The sequence below is a fragment of the Trachypithecus francoisi genome, unplaced genomic scaffold (genome assembly GCF_009764315.1).
Source record: "Trachypithecus francoisi isolate TF-2019V2 unplaced genomic scaffold, Tfra_2.0 Lachesis_group11, whole genome shotgun sequence".
In the NCBI taxonomy this organism is placed as follows: Eukaryota; Metazoa; Chordata; class Mammalia; order Primates; family Cercopithecidae; genus Trachypithecus; species Trachypithecus francoisi.
Genome location: NW_022681456.1, coordinates 90,912,859 through 90,933,533, shown reverse-complemented (window position 1 = coordinate 90,933,533; position 20,675 = coordinate 90,912,859). Strand labels below are relative to the sequence as shown.

The 20,675-nt window shown below is 37.3% G+C and overlaps 2 protein-coding genes across 9 annotated transcripts in view; one reads left to right on the top strand and one right to left on the bottom strand.

Annotated features, from left to right (window-relative positions):
* The window catches only part of IRAK4 (interleukin 1 receptor associated kinase 4), a 37,381-nt gene extending 37,207 nt beyond the window's left edge, over positions 1–174 (top strand). For all 8 annotated transcript variants that reach the window (XM_033222365.1, XM_033222360.1, XM_033222364.1 and 5 more), the window contains one exon: positions 9–174. In XM_033222365.1, the coding sequence (XP_033078256.1) occupies positions 9–44 (36 nt within the window). In that variant the 3' untranslated portion in view covers positions 45–174. The remainder of the gene's footprint in view (positions 1–8) is intronic.
* A 6,194-nt stretch (positions 175–6,368) lies between these two features.
* Positions 6,369–19,051, bottom strand: TWF1 (twinfilin actin binding protein 1). The gene is made up of 9 exons (XM_033222351.1): positions 18,824–19,051; positions 17,115–17,192; positions 14,902–15,080; positions 13,057–13,152; positions 12,023–12,127; positions 10,291–10,416; positions 9,884–10,034; positions 9,604–9,725; positions 6,369–8,401 (listed from the first exon to the last, which is right to left on the bottom strand). Exons 1-9 carry the CDS (start codon positions 18,948–18,950, stop codon positions 8,231–8,233), a joined length of 1,155 nt encoding a protein of 384 aa, XP_033078242.1. The 5' UTR covers positions 18,951–19,051; the 3' UTR covers positions 6,369–8,230.
* Between the last annotated feature and the right edge of the window lie 1,624 nt (positions 19,052–20,675).

Sequence of the window (20,675 nt, the reverse complement as noted above, 5' to 3'; positions counted from 1 at the left end):
TTTATAAGGTTCAACAGCTGCTGCAAGAGATGACAGCTTCTTAAAACTATTGGAATAGACTCCTAACTTTTTATATACGCCTATCTCAACCATTTTTTTTTTTTTTTTAATTTGAGATGGAATCTCGCTCTGTTGCCCAGGCTGGAGTGCAGTGGCGTGATCTGGGCTCACTGCAAGCTCCACCTCCTGGGTTCACGCCATTCTCCTGCCTCAGCCTTCCAAGTAGCTGGGACTACAGGTGTCCACCACCATGCCCAGCTAATTTTTTTTTTTTTTTTAGTAGAGACGGGGTTTCACCGTGTTAGCCAGGATGGTCTCAATCTCCTGACCTCATGATCCCCCCGTCTCGGCCTCCCAAAGTGCTGGGATTACAGGCGTGAGCCACCATGCCCGGCCTCAACCATTTTCTTAACTAATTTTTTTCCTAAATATTCTTCTTTACCGTTAACAAGGCATAGGCTGTTGCAGGGCAGTGGTTATTAAAGCATGGGGTGAACGTCCAACATATAAAAATAGAGCCACTGTATCAACACTTAGCCCTACCCATTAGTATCACACCCAGTTCTTACAGTAATCCCTGAGATATCTCCAAGCATCAAACACAGTTTGAACATTACAGAGTTAGCAAAAAGAACCTGGGCTGTATGTAGGGTGGAAACACTCTGATCTGAAGCCCAACTGACTCCACTACTAATTTGCTGTAAAGCTTTGGACACACACTTAGCTGCTGAGGACACACACTGAGCCACTGATAACATTGGGCTAATATCTGCTGTGCTTCTCTGACAGGTAATCATGAAAATCAAATGATGCAGAATATATACAAGCACTTTGTGAATTATAAAAATGATACAAAATTTAAAGTTTATAGAGCCAGTTACAAAATCCTATTAGTCATATATTTATAGATTGTGTTCACAGCATTTAACCACAAATAAAATATCCCTTGATGATACTGCCATAATAATATGTCCATTATTAGATTATGTTACATGACAAAGTTGAAAGAATTTTGCAGATGCAGTTGAGGTTCCTAAACAACTCACTCTGAGACTGTTGAAAGGGCCTGACCTAATCAGGTGAACCCTTGCAAGAAGGATTCTCCTTGTAAGCCTTGAAGAAGTATGTACCATGTTGTGAGAGGGCCACATTGGCTAAAACCTAAAGGTGGCCTCTAGAAGATGAGACGTACCTTCCAGTTGTGGGCAAGCAGGAAAAAAAAAAAATTGGAACCTCAGTTGCAACCACAAGGAATTGAATTCCACCAACAATCTGAGTGAGCTAAGAAGAGTACTCCAAGCTTCAGATGATACCACAACCTGGCTGACACCTAGATTTCAGCTTTGCGTGATCCTCAGTATGAGAACCTATCTGTGCTGTGCTGGACTTCTAATATATAGAACTGTGAGATAACGGGTCACATTGGCCAGTTGTGGTGGCTCATACCTGTAAATCCCAGCACTTTGGGAGGCTAAGGCGGGCCGATCCCCTGAGGTAAAGAGTTTTAGACCATTTTGGCCAACATGGTGAAACCCTGTCTCTACTAAAAATACAAAAATTAGCTGAACGTGGTGTTGAACGCCTGTAGTCCCAGCTGCTTGGGAGGCTGAGGCAGGAGAATTGCTGGAACCGGGGAGGCGGAGGTTGCAGTGAGCTGAGATTGTGCCACTGCACTCCAGCCTGGGTGACTGAGCAAGAGTCTGTCATTCATAAATAAATAAATAAATGGATCACATTAAGCCTTTTAGTTTGTGGTAATCTATTATGCAGTAATAGAAAACAAATACAGATACTCTCCCATGATGTTTATCCCGTGATGATTTCCCATGATATTTACAGGTTCTGCCAACATTTGAGGAGTATGTGGGAATAAAACAGAGCATGTACAGTGGGGGGCTTATAGTCTACATACTGAAATGTGGGGTTGGAGCACCAACACAAAGACCCCAGCAGGGTACTGCCTAGTAGAGCTATGGGAAAGGTGCTGCCACCCTCCAGACTTGAGAATGGTAGAGCCACCAGCAGCTTGCACTCTGAGCTTTGAAAAGCCACAGACACTCAATTTCAACTATGAGGGAAGCCGCGTACCCTGCAAAGCCACAGGAGTGGAGCTGCCCAAGGCCTTGAGGGCCCACCCCTTGCACCAGTGTGCCAGGATGCAGGACATGGAATCAAGGAATATGTTGGGGCTTTAAAGTTTAATGTGTTCCCTGCTGGGTTTCAGACTTGCCTCGAGCCTGTTACCCCTTTCTTTAGCCAATTTCTCCGTTTTGGGACAAGAATGTTTTACTCAGTGCCTGTACCGTCAACTGTATCTTGGAAGTAAATAACTTATATTTTATTTCACAGGTTCATAGGTGGAAGGAGTTTACCTTAAGTCTCAAATGAGACTTTGGACTTTTGAGTGATGCTAGAATGAATTAAGACTTTGAGGGACTATTGGGAAGGGATGATGATATTTTGCAATGTGAGAAAGACATGAGTTTTGGGGGGCTGGGGGTAGAATGACATTGTTTAGGTGTTTGTCTCCTTCAAATCTCATGTTTAAATGTAATCCCCAGTGTTGGAGGTGGGGCCTGATGGGAAGTGTTTGGGTCATGGGGGTGGATCCCTCATGAATGGCTTAGAGCCACTGGTGATGAGTGAGTTCTCACTCAGTTCGTGCAAGATCTGGTGGCTTAAAAGAGTCTGCTCCCGCTTTGCTTTCCATTGTGATTGTAACCTTCCTGGGGCCTTCATCAGAAGCCAGGCAAATATTGGTGCCATGCTAGTAAAGCATGCAGAACCATTAAAAAAAAAAAAAAAAAACCCTTTTTTCTTTATAAATTACCCAGCCTCAGGTATTCCTTTATAGTGATGCAAAACGGGCTAACAGTATATAAATTTGTAATTTTTAAGTTATGTATTGTTTTTATTAAACACTTATGAGTACTGTTTGAAGTGCTTTATTTAATCCTTATAACAATCCTATGAATTTGGTAATAATATTCACATTTTACAGATGAGGAAATTACCCAAGATTATATAGCTAATAAGTTGCATGGCAGAAATTAGCATCTGGCATCAGTTTGCAATCTTTACCACTAACACTATGTCTGTGCATCATATTAATCATAATCATTTTCTCTGTCATGTGTTGAAAGCTATTGTGCCAAACATTGTGCTAAGAGTTTTAGATGCGTGATCTGATTTGATAAATCTACAGTGTAGGTTCTGTTCTTTTACTTCTTGAGGAAATTTTGAGACCCCCAAAGATTAAATAACTTCTTTCCCTTGTTCATTGTATTAGACTGCAATTCTCCACTCATCTGTATATTTGATGCCTTTTGCAATTTGGCTTTGTAATTTTTCTCATCAAGAAGTAAAGTCTATTTCCTTAACCATTAAATCTGGGCTGGCCCTTGTAACTTGCTTACAGAAGAGTAATGGTCAGTTCCAAGCCCAGGCCTCAAAAGCCCTAATGCACTACTTCTCTCATTTGGAACCCTGCCACTGACATGAGAACAAGCCAAGGCTAACAAGTTGCCGATGACAGACCATACAAAACAGAGACAACGCATCTCAGATGAGGTCATCCTTAATCAGCCCGCCTGCTAGCTGATCACAAACATGCATGAGACATGAGAGGTCAGCTAACTGTAGATTTGTGAGGAAGGATAGCTGTTGTTTTAAACTGCTTTTTTTTTTTTTTTTTTTTTTGGTACAGTCTCACTTGGTCACTCATGCTGGAGTGTAGCAGTCTGATCATGGTTTACTGCCACCTTGACCTCCCAGGCTCAAGTGATCCTCCTGCCTCAGCCCCTTGAGTAGCTTGGAGTACAGGTGCGTGCCACCATGTCCAGCTAATTTTTGTTTTTAATTTTTTGTAGAGACAGGATCTCACTATGTTGCTGAGGCTGGTCTTGAACTCCTGGATTCAAGCAGTTCTCCTGCCTTAGCTTCCCAAAGTGTGAGATTACAGGTATAAGCTACCATGAAAATCACATAGTTTGTTATGCATTAGTATTACTAAATCATGATTTAGTCATGTAGCCAGTAAGTGGCAGTCAGAAACACACACACACACACGAGGATATGGCCCAGCTTGTCTTATTATAAATGCAGCTTGGTAATTAGAAAACTAAGAAATACAATCTAACCCCCATTCATAGCTTGCCTCTTTCCCATTAACCATCCAGAGTTCACTAAGAAACTACAGCCTGACTGAATCCTAGCAAATGAGGGTGGTAGTGGAGCAGCACTGACAGTTGAGTAGAGGCTGGTCTCAGTCTTTTCGGTGCACAGAATCAGCTGAATGAAGATCCCTACTGGAAAGCACTTGATGCTCAGGAATGGGTCAGTACTGGCATTTTGTGTGGTGGAACCCACGGCTTTCACAGGGCAACAGATTTTGCCAGTGCTAGTGAGTTTTGCTGTGGCCAGAAATAAAATGATGGAGGCTAGATCCTCTGGTGACCTACCACTGCTGGCATGTGCTCCTTTCACAGCTGTTCTTCAAGGAAAGGTAAATTCATTTATTCATTCAACAAATTTAAAAATGCCCACTATGTCATAGAAACGTCTAGGTGCTAAGGATGTAGCAGTGAATGAAACTAAGCTTCTTGCCCCATTGAACTGGTATTTTAGTGGAAGAGACAACATATGCACAGATATAGAATAGCTAAGTGCCATGAAGAGGATTAAAGTAGGATTAAGGTGAGAGGAACAAGGAGTACAATCAGATTGGGAAATTAGGGGAGACCTCTCTAAGGAGATGACACTGACCCTTGAGCAGAGACCTGTGAGGAAGACATGTAGACACCGGGTTAGAGTGATCCAGTGTGGGGAACACATTCAGTGCTCTTGAGGCTGTGCTTGGTCTACTAGAGGAACAGAGAGCTGTCCATGAACTGAAGGAGACTGATCAAGGAAGGTAGAGAGCCACGGGCAAGTCACGTAGAAGCTACTGGGCAACAGTAAGACCTAAACTTTCTTCTATGAGATAGTGCCACTATCATAACTAGTACAGTGTAAAACTTCAGTTTGTTGGCTGAATTGGGGTGGGGGAGACCTACAATTTATATGATTTAAGGTAAACTGTTCCCAGTCATGGCTAGCCATGAATCATTTGTAGAACTATTTGATTCCTGGACCCACCTACTGGGTCAAAATCTAGCATGAAACCCAGAATTAGTGTTTTATTTAAAAAAGAACATTCCAGGCTGGGTGCGGTGGCTCATGCCTGTAATCCCCACACTTTGGGAGGCCGAGGTGGGTGGATCACGAGGTCAAGAGATCAAGACCATCCTGGCCAACACGGGGAAACCCCATCTCTACTAAAAATACAAAAATTAGCTGGGCGTGGTGGTGGACACCTGTAGTCCCAGCTACTCAGGAGGCTGAGGCAGGAGAATTGCTTGAACCTGGGAGGGGGAGGTTGCAGTGAGCCAAGATCACGCCACGACACTCCAGCCTGGTGACAGAGCAAGACTCCATCTAAACAACAAAAATTCCATCCTTAAATGTATGACTGTATTTGCAAAGAAAATGTGAAAGGATATACACCAAACTATTTACAGTATGAACCTCAGGCATATTATTTTAGTTCTGAGTAGAAATGCCTTAGCTTAAATGTTTAAAAGTTTTAACAATGAGCCTTTTTGTTTTTTGAGACAGTCTCGCTCTGTCACCCAGGCTGAAGTGCAGTGGCGCGATCTCCGCTCACTGCAAGCTCCACCTCCCGGGTTCACACCTCTCTCCTGCCCAGCCTGCAGCTGGGACTACAGGTGCCCGACACCACACCTGGCTATTTTTGTATTTTTAGTAGAGACAGGGTTTCACTGTGTCAGCCAGGATGGTCTCGATCTCCTGACCTCGTGATCCGCCCGCCTCAGCCTCCCGAAGTGTTGGTATTACAGGCCTGAGCCACCACGCCCGGCCCAACAATGAGTCTTTCTAAAGCTATTTCAGCATCTTTTGTAAAACTGCTACCAAAGACATCCATTTTGTCACATCTCTAATAAAAAGGATTTCAAACCAAATTGCACACAGGAGTGCATTCAACATTTTTCAGATGAATGAATACAGTGGCAAGTCTGAAGAGTTTGGTGTCAAGTAAATTGGTACTGCGGTGCTTCTATCACAGAAAATGAGTAACTCATGGCATTTTTACTATTGCTACAACCATGGCAAATTTTAATCTAAGCACTCTGTAGTCACAATTATCCTTGCCTAAGTTTAAAGCTACTTAAAATCCTTTTTGGACTTAGGCAGACTAACAAATAAATGAATGAGATTTCTAACCTAACACCACGTACTGAGTTATGCAAAATTACACAAACATTACAAAAAACTACAGTAGAAAAACCAACAGAACATACACAACTTACAGAGAAAAAATTTTTATTGTGATATAAAATGCACTTATAAAATGTCCACCAGAAGGCATGTAATTCTTCACTGCTATATAAATTTATTGGGAATATGTTATTCACCATCTAGATATGATAATGCCAACTAAAACATACTGTAAACGATGAGTTATACTCTATAACAAATGCATCACTGATTTTCAGCAATCATTGGTTTAATAATAATTAGTTTAAGACTATAATCACATCTATATTCTGGAATGTCCATTTGTTTTAATGTAGTGTAGTGGAATTTAGAGTATAATTGCACATAGATGCTACAGAAAAACATTCACTTCTAAATTATTTTATACCTTCATGACAGGTAGTCTTCCTGACTGAAAATAACAGCTTCAGCTATGGTCTGCAACACAGCTCCAGGATGCTTAATGCAATAATTTGGGTCTATGTGTGTCTGTCTACATGTACACCCATGGAACAACTTATATCTTTAGTAAACAAGTGCAACATTGTCAGTTATTTTGCATGTTTAAATATTATAGTCTGATTATTTGTAAACAAACAAAACCCCACACAAATACTCTAAATTCTATTTTAAAAATCTGTCAACCCATAATTATTCTAATATGCTTTACTTACTCGAACACAAATTTCTGAAAGGTGCATATATTACCTTAGATAATAAGGTTTAGAAATGAGTGCTTCACACTATGAAATGTGCATTTCCGATAATTGATTTACGCAGCATAAAGTTTAGATCAAGAAATTACAAATCCTGGATCCCCACATTTCATTTATAAAATGCCTCAAAGTTATGGCTCTTGCAGCAGGTTTAACAGATTAAACATGAAGTGTTCTAGCTCCCTCTATTTCAAGTATAAAAGAAATATGAGGCTCAAAATCTCTCTAGGTTGTAACTGATAATGCAAAGCATTAGAAAACAGTTAAATGTGTTTTGAAATACAGTATTAACTGAGATTATTAAGGTGTTTATCTGTGTTAGCCTGTTAAGTACCAGGACTTTAAAGTCATTTTAAATCTGAGTATTTGCTCAGAAGTGATAAAGAACACAATTTGCCTATAAATGTATGGTTTTGGAGAACAAAGTCAATCCTGATTTTTAAAACTCAACATTTTTTGTTTCCTTTTGATATTAATTTAAATTTCAACCTGAACATAAATTTTTGGCCTCACAGAGCATTAGAAAGATAATTTACTAAGGCTGTTTAATGTCTTTCAATGTCATCAGAAATCCTGCAGTATAGAAAATATCTCGTACCCTTAAAGTTTCAGAGTGAGCTGATCTGCAATTTTAATGCTATTAAAAAAAGTCAAATATAAAAGACTGCTGCAATGTAAAGCACTATTTCTAAAAATTGCAGACATGATCCTACAGTCTGACAGAGCTAGCACAGCTACTCGGAATAAGCAACTTCCGCCCTTTTCGGAGACACACTAAGTTTCCAGCTTAGAAAATACTCTAGCCTGGTCCTTAACATATTCATTAAGTAATATGAATACTTTAAGGTCTTTCTGTCCCACAAGAAAGTAGGAAGTTTACCCTTTGAGACATCAGACTTTCTAGAACTGGCCCAACTGTATAAAATTTTAAGAAGTATTTGAAGTGTGGAATCAACACTATGAAAACAGTGTGACAAAATTAAACACTATGTTGAACCCTTTTCTAGCTTTAACTCAAAAATAGAAATCATGAGTTTTCTATAACATTAATTTTAAAAACACACAGAAGTGAAAAGTGCTATTTTCCAAAAAGTACAATTTTTTTTCCCACTTTATATCAACATGGAATGATTTCAGTTCTCCTGTACTAAAAGCTGGACTTTTAAAAAACTAGTATTGCAATGTTTAATGTGATGACTTTAATCAGTAGTAGCTTCAGTTTCCGCTGGGCCCCTAATTAGTCTTCGAATTCCTCTTTTTCCTGCAGGACCTTTTGGTTTTGCAAAACTTTGCTTGTGTGCATGCTGCTTGGGATGTACTTCTTCATAAAGGAAGTCTGCAGTCAACTCATCCCCATTGTCTATCTCAATCTGTAAAAGATAAAATTAGAAGCGCAACATTCAAAACCTAATACAAGCAACAAGCTGGTTTTCAGGTATATGAATGCTCACAAATAATACCCATTCCAGTAAGGCAGAATCAAGGACCATATGTAAACAGTTTCACTTTCTTCTTTTGGGGGAAGGGGCTAAATTGCTTGAATATATAATCAGCTGCATTCACTTCCTTCTTGGTTCTTTCTTACTGCTCCAGTTTAAATAATATTTAAAAGTAGAAGCCACCACTATATGCTCAAGTTGCTGTGATACACTATTTATTCAAGGAACATTTACTCATGGCCCTTTCATCACTTGGGTCACTTGAAAGCCCTCTACAAGAGGTAAACAAACCATGGCCCAAAGGCCAAATCTTGCCCAAGGTAAGATTGTTTTACATTTTTTAAGGGTTGTTAAACAACAATATGTGACAGAGATTATATGTGGCCTGGCAAAGCCTTTACTTACTATTTGGTCCTTTGTAGAAAAAGTCAGCTGATCCCTGCTATAGAAGGTGCTACCCATGATAAAGTGATTGATTCTTAGGAGCTTAAAAAGCATGAAGGGTTCAGAACCTAAAAACACTGGTAGTTTTTAAGAACCTGTATTTGTATGAGTTTAAGGGCTCAAGAATATATATCTTTCCCCATGCCCTATCTGTACTTAAGAAAATTAAATTAAGAAAACTGGTAGCTTAGTTTCCAAAAGTCAAATGTTTATGCTTATTCCTTACTTCCCCCAAACTGGAAAGACTCCCAACCATCCCATAATTCACAGTCATAATGAAGACTGTAATTCCTTCTTAATATGGAGTCCAGAAATAATCACAAGTATGTAGCTCTGGCAGCACTGTCCAATAGGACTTTTTGCACCAATGGAAATGTCCTATACATTCTGCACTAACCAATACAGTAGCCAGTAACCACATTTAGCTAATGAGCATTTGACGTGAGGCTAGTGGCTAAACAGAACTTTAAATCTTATTTAAAGTTAAATAGCCACATGTGGCTTACTAGAAAGTACAGATATATATAGAGATGGGGATCATGATAGGTAGTCCCCAGGCACTTAGAGGAGATCCTAAGGATTTAGAATAAGAAAAATAAATATTTTCATTTATAAATCACAATACATCATAAACTACATAGAAATGAAAAGAAAAATTTAGCAAAAACTGAAGATTTTAAAATGGCTACCTTTCTAATTACATCCATTTGTAGTTGTCTTTCTACAATTTCTAGCAGAGGACTCTTGCAGCTAGAATACAGCATCCGCTCTCTTATACTGCATGTGTATCCGGGCATTGAATAAATAAAAACTGTAAGTTCAAATAATAACAAATATAATTAGCATACCAATGCATAAACTTCATAAAACTACAGCTAAGCCCTCTGGGCAAGAAATAAGTAAGCACATAGGGCTGATATACTAATAAACAAACTGAAAGTAACGTGTTAAAAACAATGTATCATATACCTATGGACTCTAAATAGTCTCCTTCATGGGAATGTTTATACAGAAAGAAATGGTAACGAGCTGAATCCTTGGGAATCCTCTTTGGCAAATCTTTTAGTTCTGTATTTGTTGTGTTGGCCAAAATTATAATTTCATTTTTTATATCTATTTCCTGCCAATAAGAAACAAAATACATTCATTAAAACCAGATATAAGGAAATTAAGTTAAAACAGGTAATGAAAAGACTAAGAGATAAAGGAGGAACTTAGTTCTGCACTGTTTGACTTTTTCACAACGAACATTTACAAAATGAATTTTAGAAATCAGAAAGCATATTTAAAATTTAAAATACATTAAAAATAAACCCTATATGAGCCATAAACTACCAAAAAGAGCAGCCACTTAATAATCATTATACATCTCTTACCAACTGCACATAGTTGAGCTGTCTGTTATTCAATTTTTCCAAAGCCTGAAAGGCTTCTCGAGAAATGGGAAATGCTACTCCTTGTAGTGTTTGATGCTTAGTGTCCACACCCACGTCAGTCTGTACCTAAGTATGACAGATTTAATTTACAAGTTTAGCAGTTAGCAGTATCCTATGGCAAAAATAAGAAAACCCAACCTCTATAAAATAGTATCATTCAACCCTAGCCCAGCCTATAATTAAAATTATTTTTCACATTTGTTCACGGTCCTGCTAGCATTTTGTCAACATGCAGAGTGCATGACACATCTTTATGACAATGTTGGAAGTGAACATTTGCATGAGTGTACAAAGTTAGTGGGGTTTGGGGGGTTTGTTTGTTTTTATGTTTGGTTTGGCACAATTTCAATGAGCTACACAAGCTCTTTAGAGTGTCATCAGGTTACACCATTAGTTATAAAATTTTACTTGATAGAATTTATAAACAATCTACATACAGTAGGTATAGAACTTTATTCTGTTGGACAGAAAATGCAACACAAACACCATGCACTGAATTGAAAGGAAGTACAAACAGTGTACAAAGACATAACACAGCTCAACAAGTTATACTACTGCAGAAGTTCCAGACTTAAGAGATTTCTTTACTAAAAACATGGTGTGCATGTACTGGAAGAGGAGAAAGATAAGAAAGCATTCAATGCACATGTTTAAGATTTTTATACTTGATAAATGATAGCTAGCAGAGCATCTCATTTGCAGTGTTGCAACAGAAAGTCCAATAGAAATTTTACTTTAAAAAAAATGAATGGAGATTCTACAGCATAAATGATATTAGTTAATGAAAACATCATAGAACATATGCGAATGCATACCCCAATATGATCCTCTGGGCTCTGAGTGCAAGGAATAAAACAAACTATCAAACTTGTAAAAAAAAAAAAAAAAAAAAATCATATAAAAAGCCCTACTCAAATAACATGAATTAAAATCATATGACAGATCCTTGCTACCAGTTTAATATTAAATGATATTCAACCATTCTCCAGACTGATTCCTATTAGTCTGTGACTCAGCCTAATGAATAGTGGTTTCAGCCACTTGTTCTTTTCTGTAAAGTCCCAGCAGAAATACAGTAGTTATTCCAGTATATTAGAATGGCTGTAGAAAACACATTAAAAATAATGATAAACTACAAAATAATATGGCTGAAATTTATTGACTCAAATATGCTCAACAGGTACTCAAATAATAATCTTCCATATATATCTCTATTCAAGTAGAGTTCACAGAAGTTAATTTGTAGACTCTCCAGAAAGCCAACAAAACAATAATCTGCTTCAGGCAACCTTATTAGATATATTCTTTGCACTAAATGGGTAACACACACTTTTTCTCTATATAATATTCAAAGTACAAAGTTTGCAACAGTTGTACTTCAACAGGAAGAGTTACTATTCTGACAGGAAAATTACAGGAAAAGCTATTTATAAAATGCATATAAAGTTTAATATTCTAAGCTACTTATAAAATGCATATAAAGTTTAATATTCATTTTTAACTTTTCTTTTCTGAAAAGACATTAAGCACATAGACTTATCTCTAAACTAAACGGAATAAACTTAAGCTACCTAACTTCTTTAATCTCTAGTTACCTCCCACATCTACTAATTAAAAATACGGTATTTTCAAACACTTAAAATCGTGCAAAAGCTTTGAAGTTGTAACTTACCTCACTGATTTTAATCTGTCGTAATTCTTCCTCAGCTGCAGTCAGTGGGGCAGGGGAAGATTGTGACAGCAAGTATTTTTTATATCCATGTAATGATACATCTTCCTGTAAGTACAGAATAGACTATAATCAGTAATTCTCTAGAATTAAAACGACAGTGAGGTTACTTTAGGAAAAGCAAAATCATTAACAGAAAAGATTTTAAATTAAAATAAATAGCATTAAGAATTTTAATATATTTTTACTTTAATCCTCAATTTTAAGTTTCAAAACTTTTTAACGGGAGTACCTGCTGTTCATTTTATATGACGTTTCATAATTACTAAATATTTTGTATGAGTTTCATACTAGCAAAGTGAAATACTGAACCTGGTCATCCTTTAAGTCTATAGGACAACTGTAATTAACCTTCTGGGGAAAACTGCCCAATGATTATCCAATAATTAACATATTCAGATTCTGAATACTATGTTATAATGATTTATATAATTTCTTTGTAATTATTCATGGAGAACTACTACAGTTTTCATGTCAAAAGAAAAAAATACTACAAAGAGGTCTACCTATCATCAAAATTTTGTAGTTTAGAAGACTGAGACTCATGAAATTAAGAAACCAGCCGACTTCACAATTAATGGTGAAGCAGCAATATATTCCCATCTAGTCTTGTGCTCTTTCCACTAGATTATATGACTTTCTGAATCAGAAAACTCTAAACAAACAAAAAAGTTCAAAAATATATTTCAGTGTTTCAATTTGTGTATATACGTGTAAATACATATATTTACCATGTACTTTAGAAGAATCAGTATGTTTCAATACCACTTATTGTCAGTGTCAAACAGATACAAATGAATAAACTCAAAGTTACATATTCATTACAGGTAACGTTTATATCATATGAAACACAGTATTTCTCTTATTCTCATGTTTTCAGATTATCCATTTGATTTCATATCAATTACCCATTACCTAGCAGTTCTTCTTTAATCATTTTAATTGCAACATATAGAATCCACATAAAAATATAATACCTTTACTGTTCCAAATACTTCATCTTTAATGTGGCCACCTCCAAATTCCTTCTTCAGAGTTGCTCTTGTTGCTGCATACAACATTTTTTGACGAACCTATTCAGTTGTGAAAGTTTACTTAGAAGTTAATAAATGAAAACATAACATTACAAAAGAAAGCACATTTTGAATGTATTAACATCCTGAATCATATTAAAAATAAAACTGAGCTGAAGTCCACCCACTATAATATGCTAAAATATGTGTGTACAAATAACCATCATTAACATGGGCATCTAAACTATCAATGGCTATTAAGATAGACTTCAATTTACAATGTCACTTTTTTTGTTTTTTGAGATACACATTTGCTCTTGTTGCCCATGCTGGAGTGTAATGGCACAATCTCAGCTCACCGCAACCTCCGCCTCCCAGGTTCAAGTGATTGTCCTGCCTCAGCCTCCTGAGTAGCTGGGATTATAGGTGTGCACCACCACGCCCGGCTAATTTTTTGTATTTTTAGTACAGACGGGGTTTCACCATGTTGGTCAGGCTGGTCTCAAACTCCTGACCTCTGGTGATCCACCGGCCTCAGCTTCCCAAAGTTTAGGGATTACAGGCATGAGCCACCATGCCTGGCCACATTTTAAAGTTGAAAAAAATATAAATTGTTTAAATTCTTCATTTTGCAAACTCATGAGTTCAAGAATAAAAAAATTAAAATATGAGGAAAACTGAAATGAAGTAACTTTGATAGTGACATTCTTCTCAAAGCTGTATCAAATATTACGAATTAAGTTGTTAAGAATCAAAATTCATGGCTTACTGATGGCACATACCATTCTAGGAGGGACACAAAGATGGAAAAAAAATTAAAGAGTCAACTAGTATCTATGGAAAGCTACCAAAGATAACTACCAATTAACAAATAATTTCATAATCCTACATGGTCAAATCCAGTATTTCTTTCAGATAGAACATGGGGAATTAAAGAGGAATGGGATGATCTTTTGAGAACAATATCTAGATAACTTTAAAAATAATTATTTTTTAATAAGAAAAATTCAAATTAATTTTTTAAATATTGGGCCATGTTCATATATTAATTCTGTCTGTTGTTCTATTTAGTCAATCTACTACCAGCTTTCCTAAAATACTTGTTTGTATGCGGGCCCATCACTTGAATGGCAGTGATTAATAAATGCATAATACTAACAAAACTTAATATTATGTTCAATTAGTTCTCAGATTTATTACAATTATTACTCTCAGGGTCAGGTAGTTTCCTTCATTTTTCAGAGGCCCATGAGTCATTTTAAAATTACCACAAATTAGGTTGGACACAGTGGCTCATGCCTGTAATCCCAGCACTTTAGGAGGCCGAGGTGGGTGGATCACTTAAGGCCATGAGTTTAAGACCAGCCTGGGTAACACAGTGAAACCCCATCTCTACTAAAAATATAAAAATTAGCTGGGTATGGTGTGACACATGCCTGTAATCCCAGCTACTCAAGAGGCTGAGGTGGGAAAATCACTTGAGTCTGGGAGGCAGAGGTTGCAGTGAGCCAAGATTGCACCACTGCACTCTGGTCTGGACGACAGTGACATTCTGCTTTAAGAAAAAAAATTGCCATTGCCACAAATTTTTAAATCTTAAATCAATAATAATTATTTTGATTTCAATGGCAAAACTCCCAAATCTGAGCACATTATTCCTGATTCTATATTATAAATACTAGGATTTTCCTCATGATCATTCCCTTCTATGGGAAATAATTATTGCTTTTTAACCTTTATTTGACCTAGAAATTTCAAAAACATCTTTCTAGCATTTAATGTTAAACAAACTATAAAAAAGTTACTTACATGAGAATGATCTGGAGACCATGCAATGAATATCCATTCATATCCCTGGGCATTCTGAGAATCTAACCTGAATAATATATAGCACGGTTGTTTGTCCTCCAACAGGGGTAAAACAAAGGAATCATAATCCTTATCCCAGGAATCTGAAGGCTGACTATATGATCCAATCACAAGTTGCTCTATGAAAAATTATTTTTAGAAAGATAGGTAAATGGTTTGAAATACCAAGTGGTAGTGTGATGAAGACTAGAAAAATAAATATATAGTCATTTCCCAGTTACTATTATTCACATCAAAAAGTTGAAAAGAAAAATGTGGCAACATAGAAAGTAATTATGATACAGAGTATTATAAAAACTGATAACTTTTTATGAACATGGTTAAAATTTTTAAAATATACACAGCCTAAGAAAGAAACATATAAAAATGATCATAACAGTTGAATTGAATGGTCAAATAATGGGTGGTTACATTTCTACTTTCCAAGATGTCTGTGCTTAAGTTATCAACAAAATACATTTAAACTACCATTCAAAAGTATAATTTCTGACATTAACATTGAATTGTACAGTAAGAAATATTAAATAAAACCAGGTTTAACTCCTATTTATTTGGCCATAATGCTACAGATTTAAACATTTGCCTAGATGCATACACTGGTATGGCCACTTTGAAATGCTATTCGGCAGAATCAAGTAAAGTTGTGAATCTACTATGCATACAGAAACTCTTACAAATACTAAGGTGTTCACTGCAGCACTATATAGTAACAATGAAGACTGGAAATAGCCTCAATGTTCATCAATAAGAGAATGGAAAAATAATGTGTGTCATAGTCATATAACATTCTGTTCAGATTTAAAATCAGTTATTGAGCTATCAAAACTAATTGCAAATGTAACATTTTCAGAAAAAGGAAAGATACAGAATAAGATGGTATCATGCAGTTTACTTGAACTCAAAGAGCACTATATGCTGTTTAGGGATATACGTAAAAAGAGACTGCACAAATATCAGAACTCCTAACTGCAGGTGCCCCAGGGGAATGAGGTCAGAAGCAAAACTGTTTAAAGGGGATGCTCTTATACCACAAAAACACTGAATTTTCTAAAATGCTTGAAGTAAATATGATAAAATGTTAGCAGTTATTAATAAAGGGGAGATATAGGTATTTATGATACAATTTTAGTCTTTGGAATTTTCCTTATCTAAAACTTTTCACAAAACAAAAAAGTAAAACCAGAAAGTAATAATTTAGGAAGTAGTGCCATTTTCCTTCTGTAGAGATGCTAGTTAGATTAACTTTTCCATTTTAGATCCTTAACTAGTCACTTAGGAAGTGATGGTATTAAAAATTTTAGCTCAGTATCTTTAAAATATGTTGTTTTACAATATACATATATTCCTATTGAATGTTATATGTAAACAAATGCATATTTTACAAACTATTCTGGTACTTTTAATATATAAGCAGAAAACAGAAAACAAATTAGATTTACTTCCAGTTTGTGAAAGAACAAGTTACTTTTCCAAAGCAAAATATTTTCAGATATTTAAGAAATTAGGCCGCTGGAATATTTTAACATATTCATTTGTGACTGAGTAGCTATAATAGTAGTAATTGTCCAAATTCAAATCCGCCTGATTTAAAAGATTCTCCCACTCAACCAGATTCCCTGTTTACAGAATTATTTTTAAAGAATCAATTTGTAGTTTGTTATATTCTCAGAACTTTCCCAAAACAAGAAAGGGTAATAATCATTTCTGTAGCAAAGGCTGCAATCAAATGGAGTAAATGGAAGTTTGAAATCCTTTGTTTGTATTTAAAAACAAACTTTATTGAATAATTCACAAGTAACTCTTTTTTTTTTTTTTTTGATAATCACCTGTTTAGTGATTTCCATTCCAGAGATGGAAGCACTGACATTAGAAATGGACTGTGGTGCAGAAACTAAGACACAAAAAGTAAAAGAGGAAGAAGTCACATCAAAAAACATCTTTCTGTTTCCCTGATAGTCACATAATTCAGAATGAAATCAGGGGCCCACAGGGACCTGCACAAAGTATGAGGAATCCAAGTTACCGTAAGGGAAGATCTGAACTTGCTTCACATTAATTAATAGTTCAAATCACTGACAACACACACTAAGTTTAAAAATACAATGGCCACCACTAATCCAGGAACAAAAAATATTTTAAAATATTTAACTAACCATTTTCAATAGATATTTTCAGAAGTCTGTACTTTCCATTTCTGGCTCTGGCAAAGATCTCTTTAACATCTTCACTCGCTGTGGAAAAAGATAAAGAAAGTAAACTTTTTATACTTATATATACTTTCCTATTTATATTGAAAAAATTAATTAGAACACAAAGAAAAAATCTGGAGCATGTAGCATCCTTATTATCAGTATTATAAAACTTTACCGCATAAAATAATGAAGACTGTATACAATTAAGAAATATAAATATTAGCATTTTAAAAGTATGTTAATAATTCTAATCTGTTTTAGCTACATAATTCTGTGCAGAAATAACACTGGGGTGAATATACTGAAGTTACTCAAACCCAATAATGAGCAAATCACAATTTTGAAAAACTTTTATTGCTCTTCTGAAAAATATTGAAAACCTGCTTTCATTCTAATTCAGTTTCAAGCTTATGACACTCCTTCATCAATTCACTTTCTGTATTTTCCCGTTAAAAACAACAGTAAATATCAAATACCCTAACTTGATTGAATTACTGTCTTTTTCTTTAATCTTAATTCTGGTTGTATTTTTCTAACTTGCATTTCTCAAAAGCTAGATTAAAATCATTGAATAAATATGTATTTAATAACTAACGCTTGTGTTCCTATTAAAGCTTCGATTTCGTTCTAATTTCGTTCCTGTGTTGTCTATTAGCAGCAAGAACCACTATATAAGTAGGTAGTGCTTGCTATAAGGCTCAAGCATGAGAGTCAATAACGACATATTTATATATCGAAATTAATGAGGATAAATAAAACAACGCTTTTAGATTTGAGACTATTTTGCTGCTGCGTGCATGCAGGGGGTATGTGGCGTGGTGTCAAAAATCTTTAAGAATAAAACATACAATTAAGTGTTCATCTGGGAGAAATACTCGCTATTAACAGTAAAAGCTTGAGTTTATACCAGAACTCGTTAAGTGATCGCGAGTAACCCGGGGATATATTGTTTGACTCTTGATGAGGTGAGCACCTCCAGGCTGCCCAATTTCAAACCAGGAAATAATGGAGGTCAAATATAATTGCACATTGAACTGTCTGCACGCATTACATGCAACCATACAGATCAGTTTCCCTTGGGGAGTGCCTAGGAAAAAGATCAAAACACAAACACGCTGCACTCGAGATTTCTCAGAACAACTCTCACTTTCCTATTTGGGGACAAAGTGCGGGAGAATTTTGGGAAGCACCCCAACCGATGTGAGAAAGATTCTGGCATGTTTCTTTTCGTAATCAAAGTCCTGTAATATTCTCCTTTGGACCATGAAAAGGAAAACTCGCCTGGCTCTCGACAGCGTAGGGAAGCCCCAGTCGCCTCCACTGTCCCAGCTCTTCCCTACCTGACCAAAAGGGGGAAAGTTGGGCTAATGTCGGGGACGGTGGAAGGCACGCCCCCTTCAACCAGGCCGCCTCGAAAGCCAATTTCCTTCGCTCCCCGGAATTTCGAGTCCATCTGCAACGTGGCGGCAGCAGGAACCAGGCTGGAGGAGGACGCAGGCCGGGAGCGCCTGGGAAGCAGGAGCGCGGAGAGGCGCCGAGGCCCGGCTCGCCCCGCGAGACCGACTTCCGGAGGTCCAGGCCAGACTCCAGCCCTGCCGTCCTGCAGCCTTCCGGTCTCTCCCGAGCCTCCCGGGAGCACCTTCCCTGCGGGTCGCGCCGGGCTCTGTTACCTTGGATGCCGGTCTGGTGGGACATGGCGGCGACCGCTAGTTCCCGGCTCCGGCGCTGAATGCGGCGAGCGGCCCCGGCCGGCGGCCCCAGGAAGTGGCTGCTCCTCCGCCGGTCCCGGCGCGTCATCCGCACGCGACCCTGGGCCGCCCCGCCCCGTGAGATTGACTGAGTGCCGGAGCGCCCCCACCGCCCCGCCGCCCTTCCTGGCCTTCGGGCTGCGGTACAACCCCAGGCCTTGCGACCCTAGCTCTCTGCTTGGGGTCCTGCTTCTGCTCATGCCGCCGCCTCTCCCGCTTCTACCTGGGGGGAAATGCCGCAGAATCTAGACAGCTCCGTTCTCAGACGTCTGCCCTCTGACGATCCCTCCGACGCCGCCATTCGCTGCCTCAGCAAAGGGATGTTTAAAAACGGAAATGATCATTTTACCAAATAGGCTTTTTCAGCTTAAAAAAGATGTGCACATTACCTTTCTTGGTTTACTTTTCCTATAATCGATACCGTTTAGTGTAGAAGAGCCTTCTCCTTGCTCCACTGTTTTGAAAGAATATATTATAGACTGTCTTTCATCAAATTTTTCCACGATTTTAAATTGAGTTAATCTCAGACTGTTAACTTTTCTTTTCAGTTGGACACATTTAGAGACTCACTGTATCTTTCTCTTCACTCCAAAAAGAGCCAGCCACTAAGAGATTAGCTGATTTGAGTATCCCTCTGTGGTCGATTATACCACTGCAAATCCTGCTCTGCTTTAGGTTGGCAGTTTATTATTTAATCCAATAATTATTCAAAATTCACTTGGACAGATTTGTAAGGTAACAGCAGATATTACTTTAAAATCTTTTCCATTCCTGCTTTTACAAACATATAGTTCCTTCCTGAAAGGTAATGTTAGTTTTTGGGGGAGTTTGGGTTTTTTTGGTACTGCTTCTCTACTGCTACTAGGTGAGAAGCTAGTTCTTATTTTTAGGGCCTTGAAGTGACATATATACGAAATTATAATCTAATGAACAAGTAATTTATTCAGGTCAGTAATATAAGTGCGAGTTAATCACTGTTCAAATACTATACAATGTATTTTTAATGAGTAATTAACAGGCCTGCAATTGTTTTTCTTTACAAGGATCACAGCAAACAAGGTTATGTTCTATTCCCTGTTGTCTGAGCTCTGTTTTTCAGACATATTCTTATATTCGGGAATAAACTAAATCTGAGTTTTATGACTTGTATGGATTTAAGAAATGTAGGGAGGAGTTTCATTCTAACCCAATTCTTCCTGACACAATGGTTCGCCTTGATTTACCAGTTTTTTACTACATCGCTGAGCAGAGAGAAAATTGCAGAGTTGACTTGCAGTGTTTTAACTGATTCATATCCTCGTATCTCGGGGAAATTGCTTAAGGAAGTTGGCGTTGCTCAAAAGTACAGATGAGAAAAATATAATCCTTCTATAGTCGTCCTTGGGAAAGACCACCATATGCTCAGTCCTGAAGAAGAGGAATGTCTGGTTAGGTTGGGGCCACCCTGACAGCCACCAGAAAGTTCTTATTTACTGCCAGTACAGTAGTTTCACCTAAAAGCTTCAAGGGTGTTGGATGCCTTGCTCTGCTCTAGCCACAAATATTTTCCCACTTTTTTTCATCTATTGTGTCTCCATTTAGTGAACATTTGCCAGAGCTGTCATGAGAATAATACCTTAGATTTGTATGGTACAGTTTTCAAAGAATATATAATAGACTTATTTGAGTACCAGCATAATCCTGTGTGACGGGCCAAACAAAATATCAGGTTTTATTTTTTAACTTTAAGAGGTTTGGAAATTGAACCACAGAGTTGGGAAGTCAGCAGGTTTCA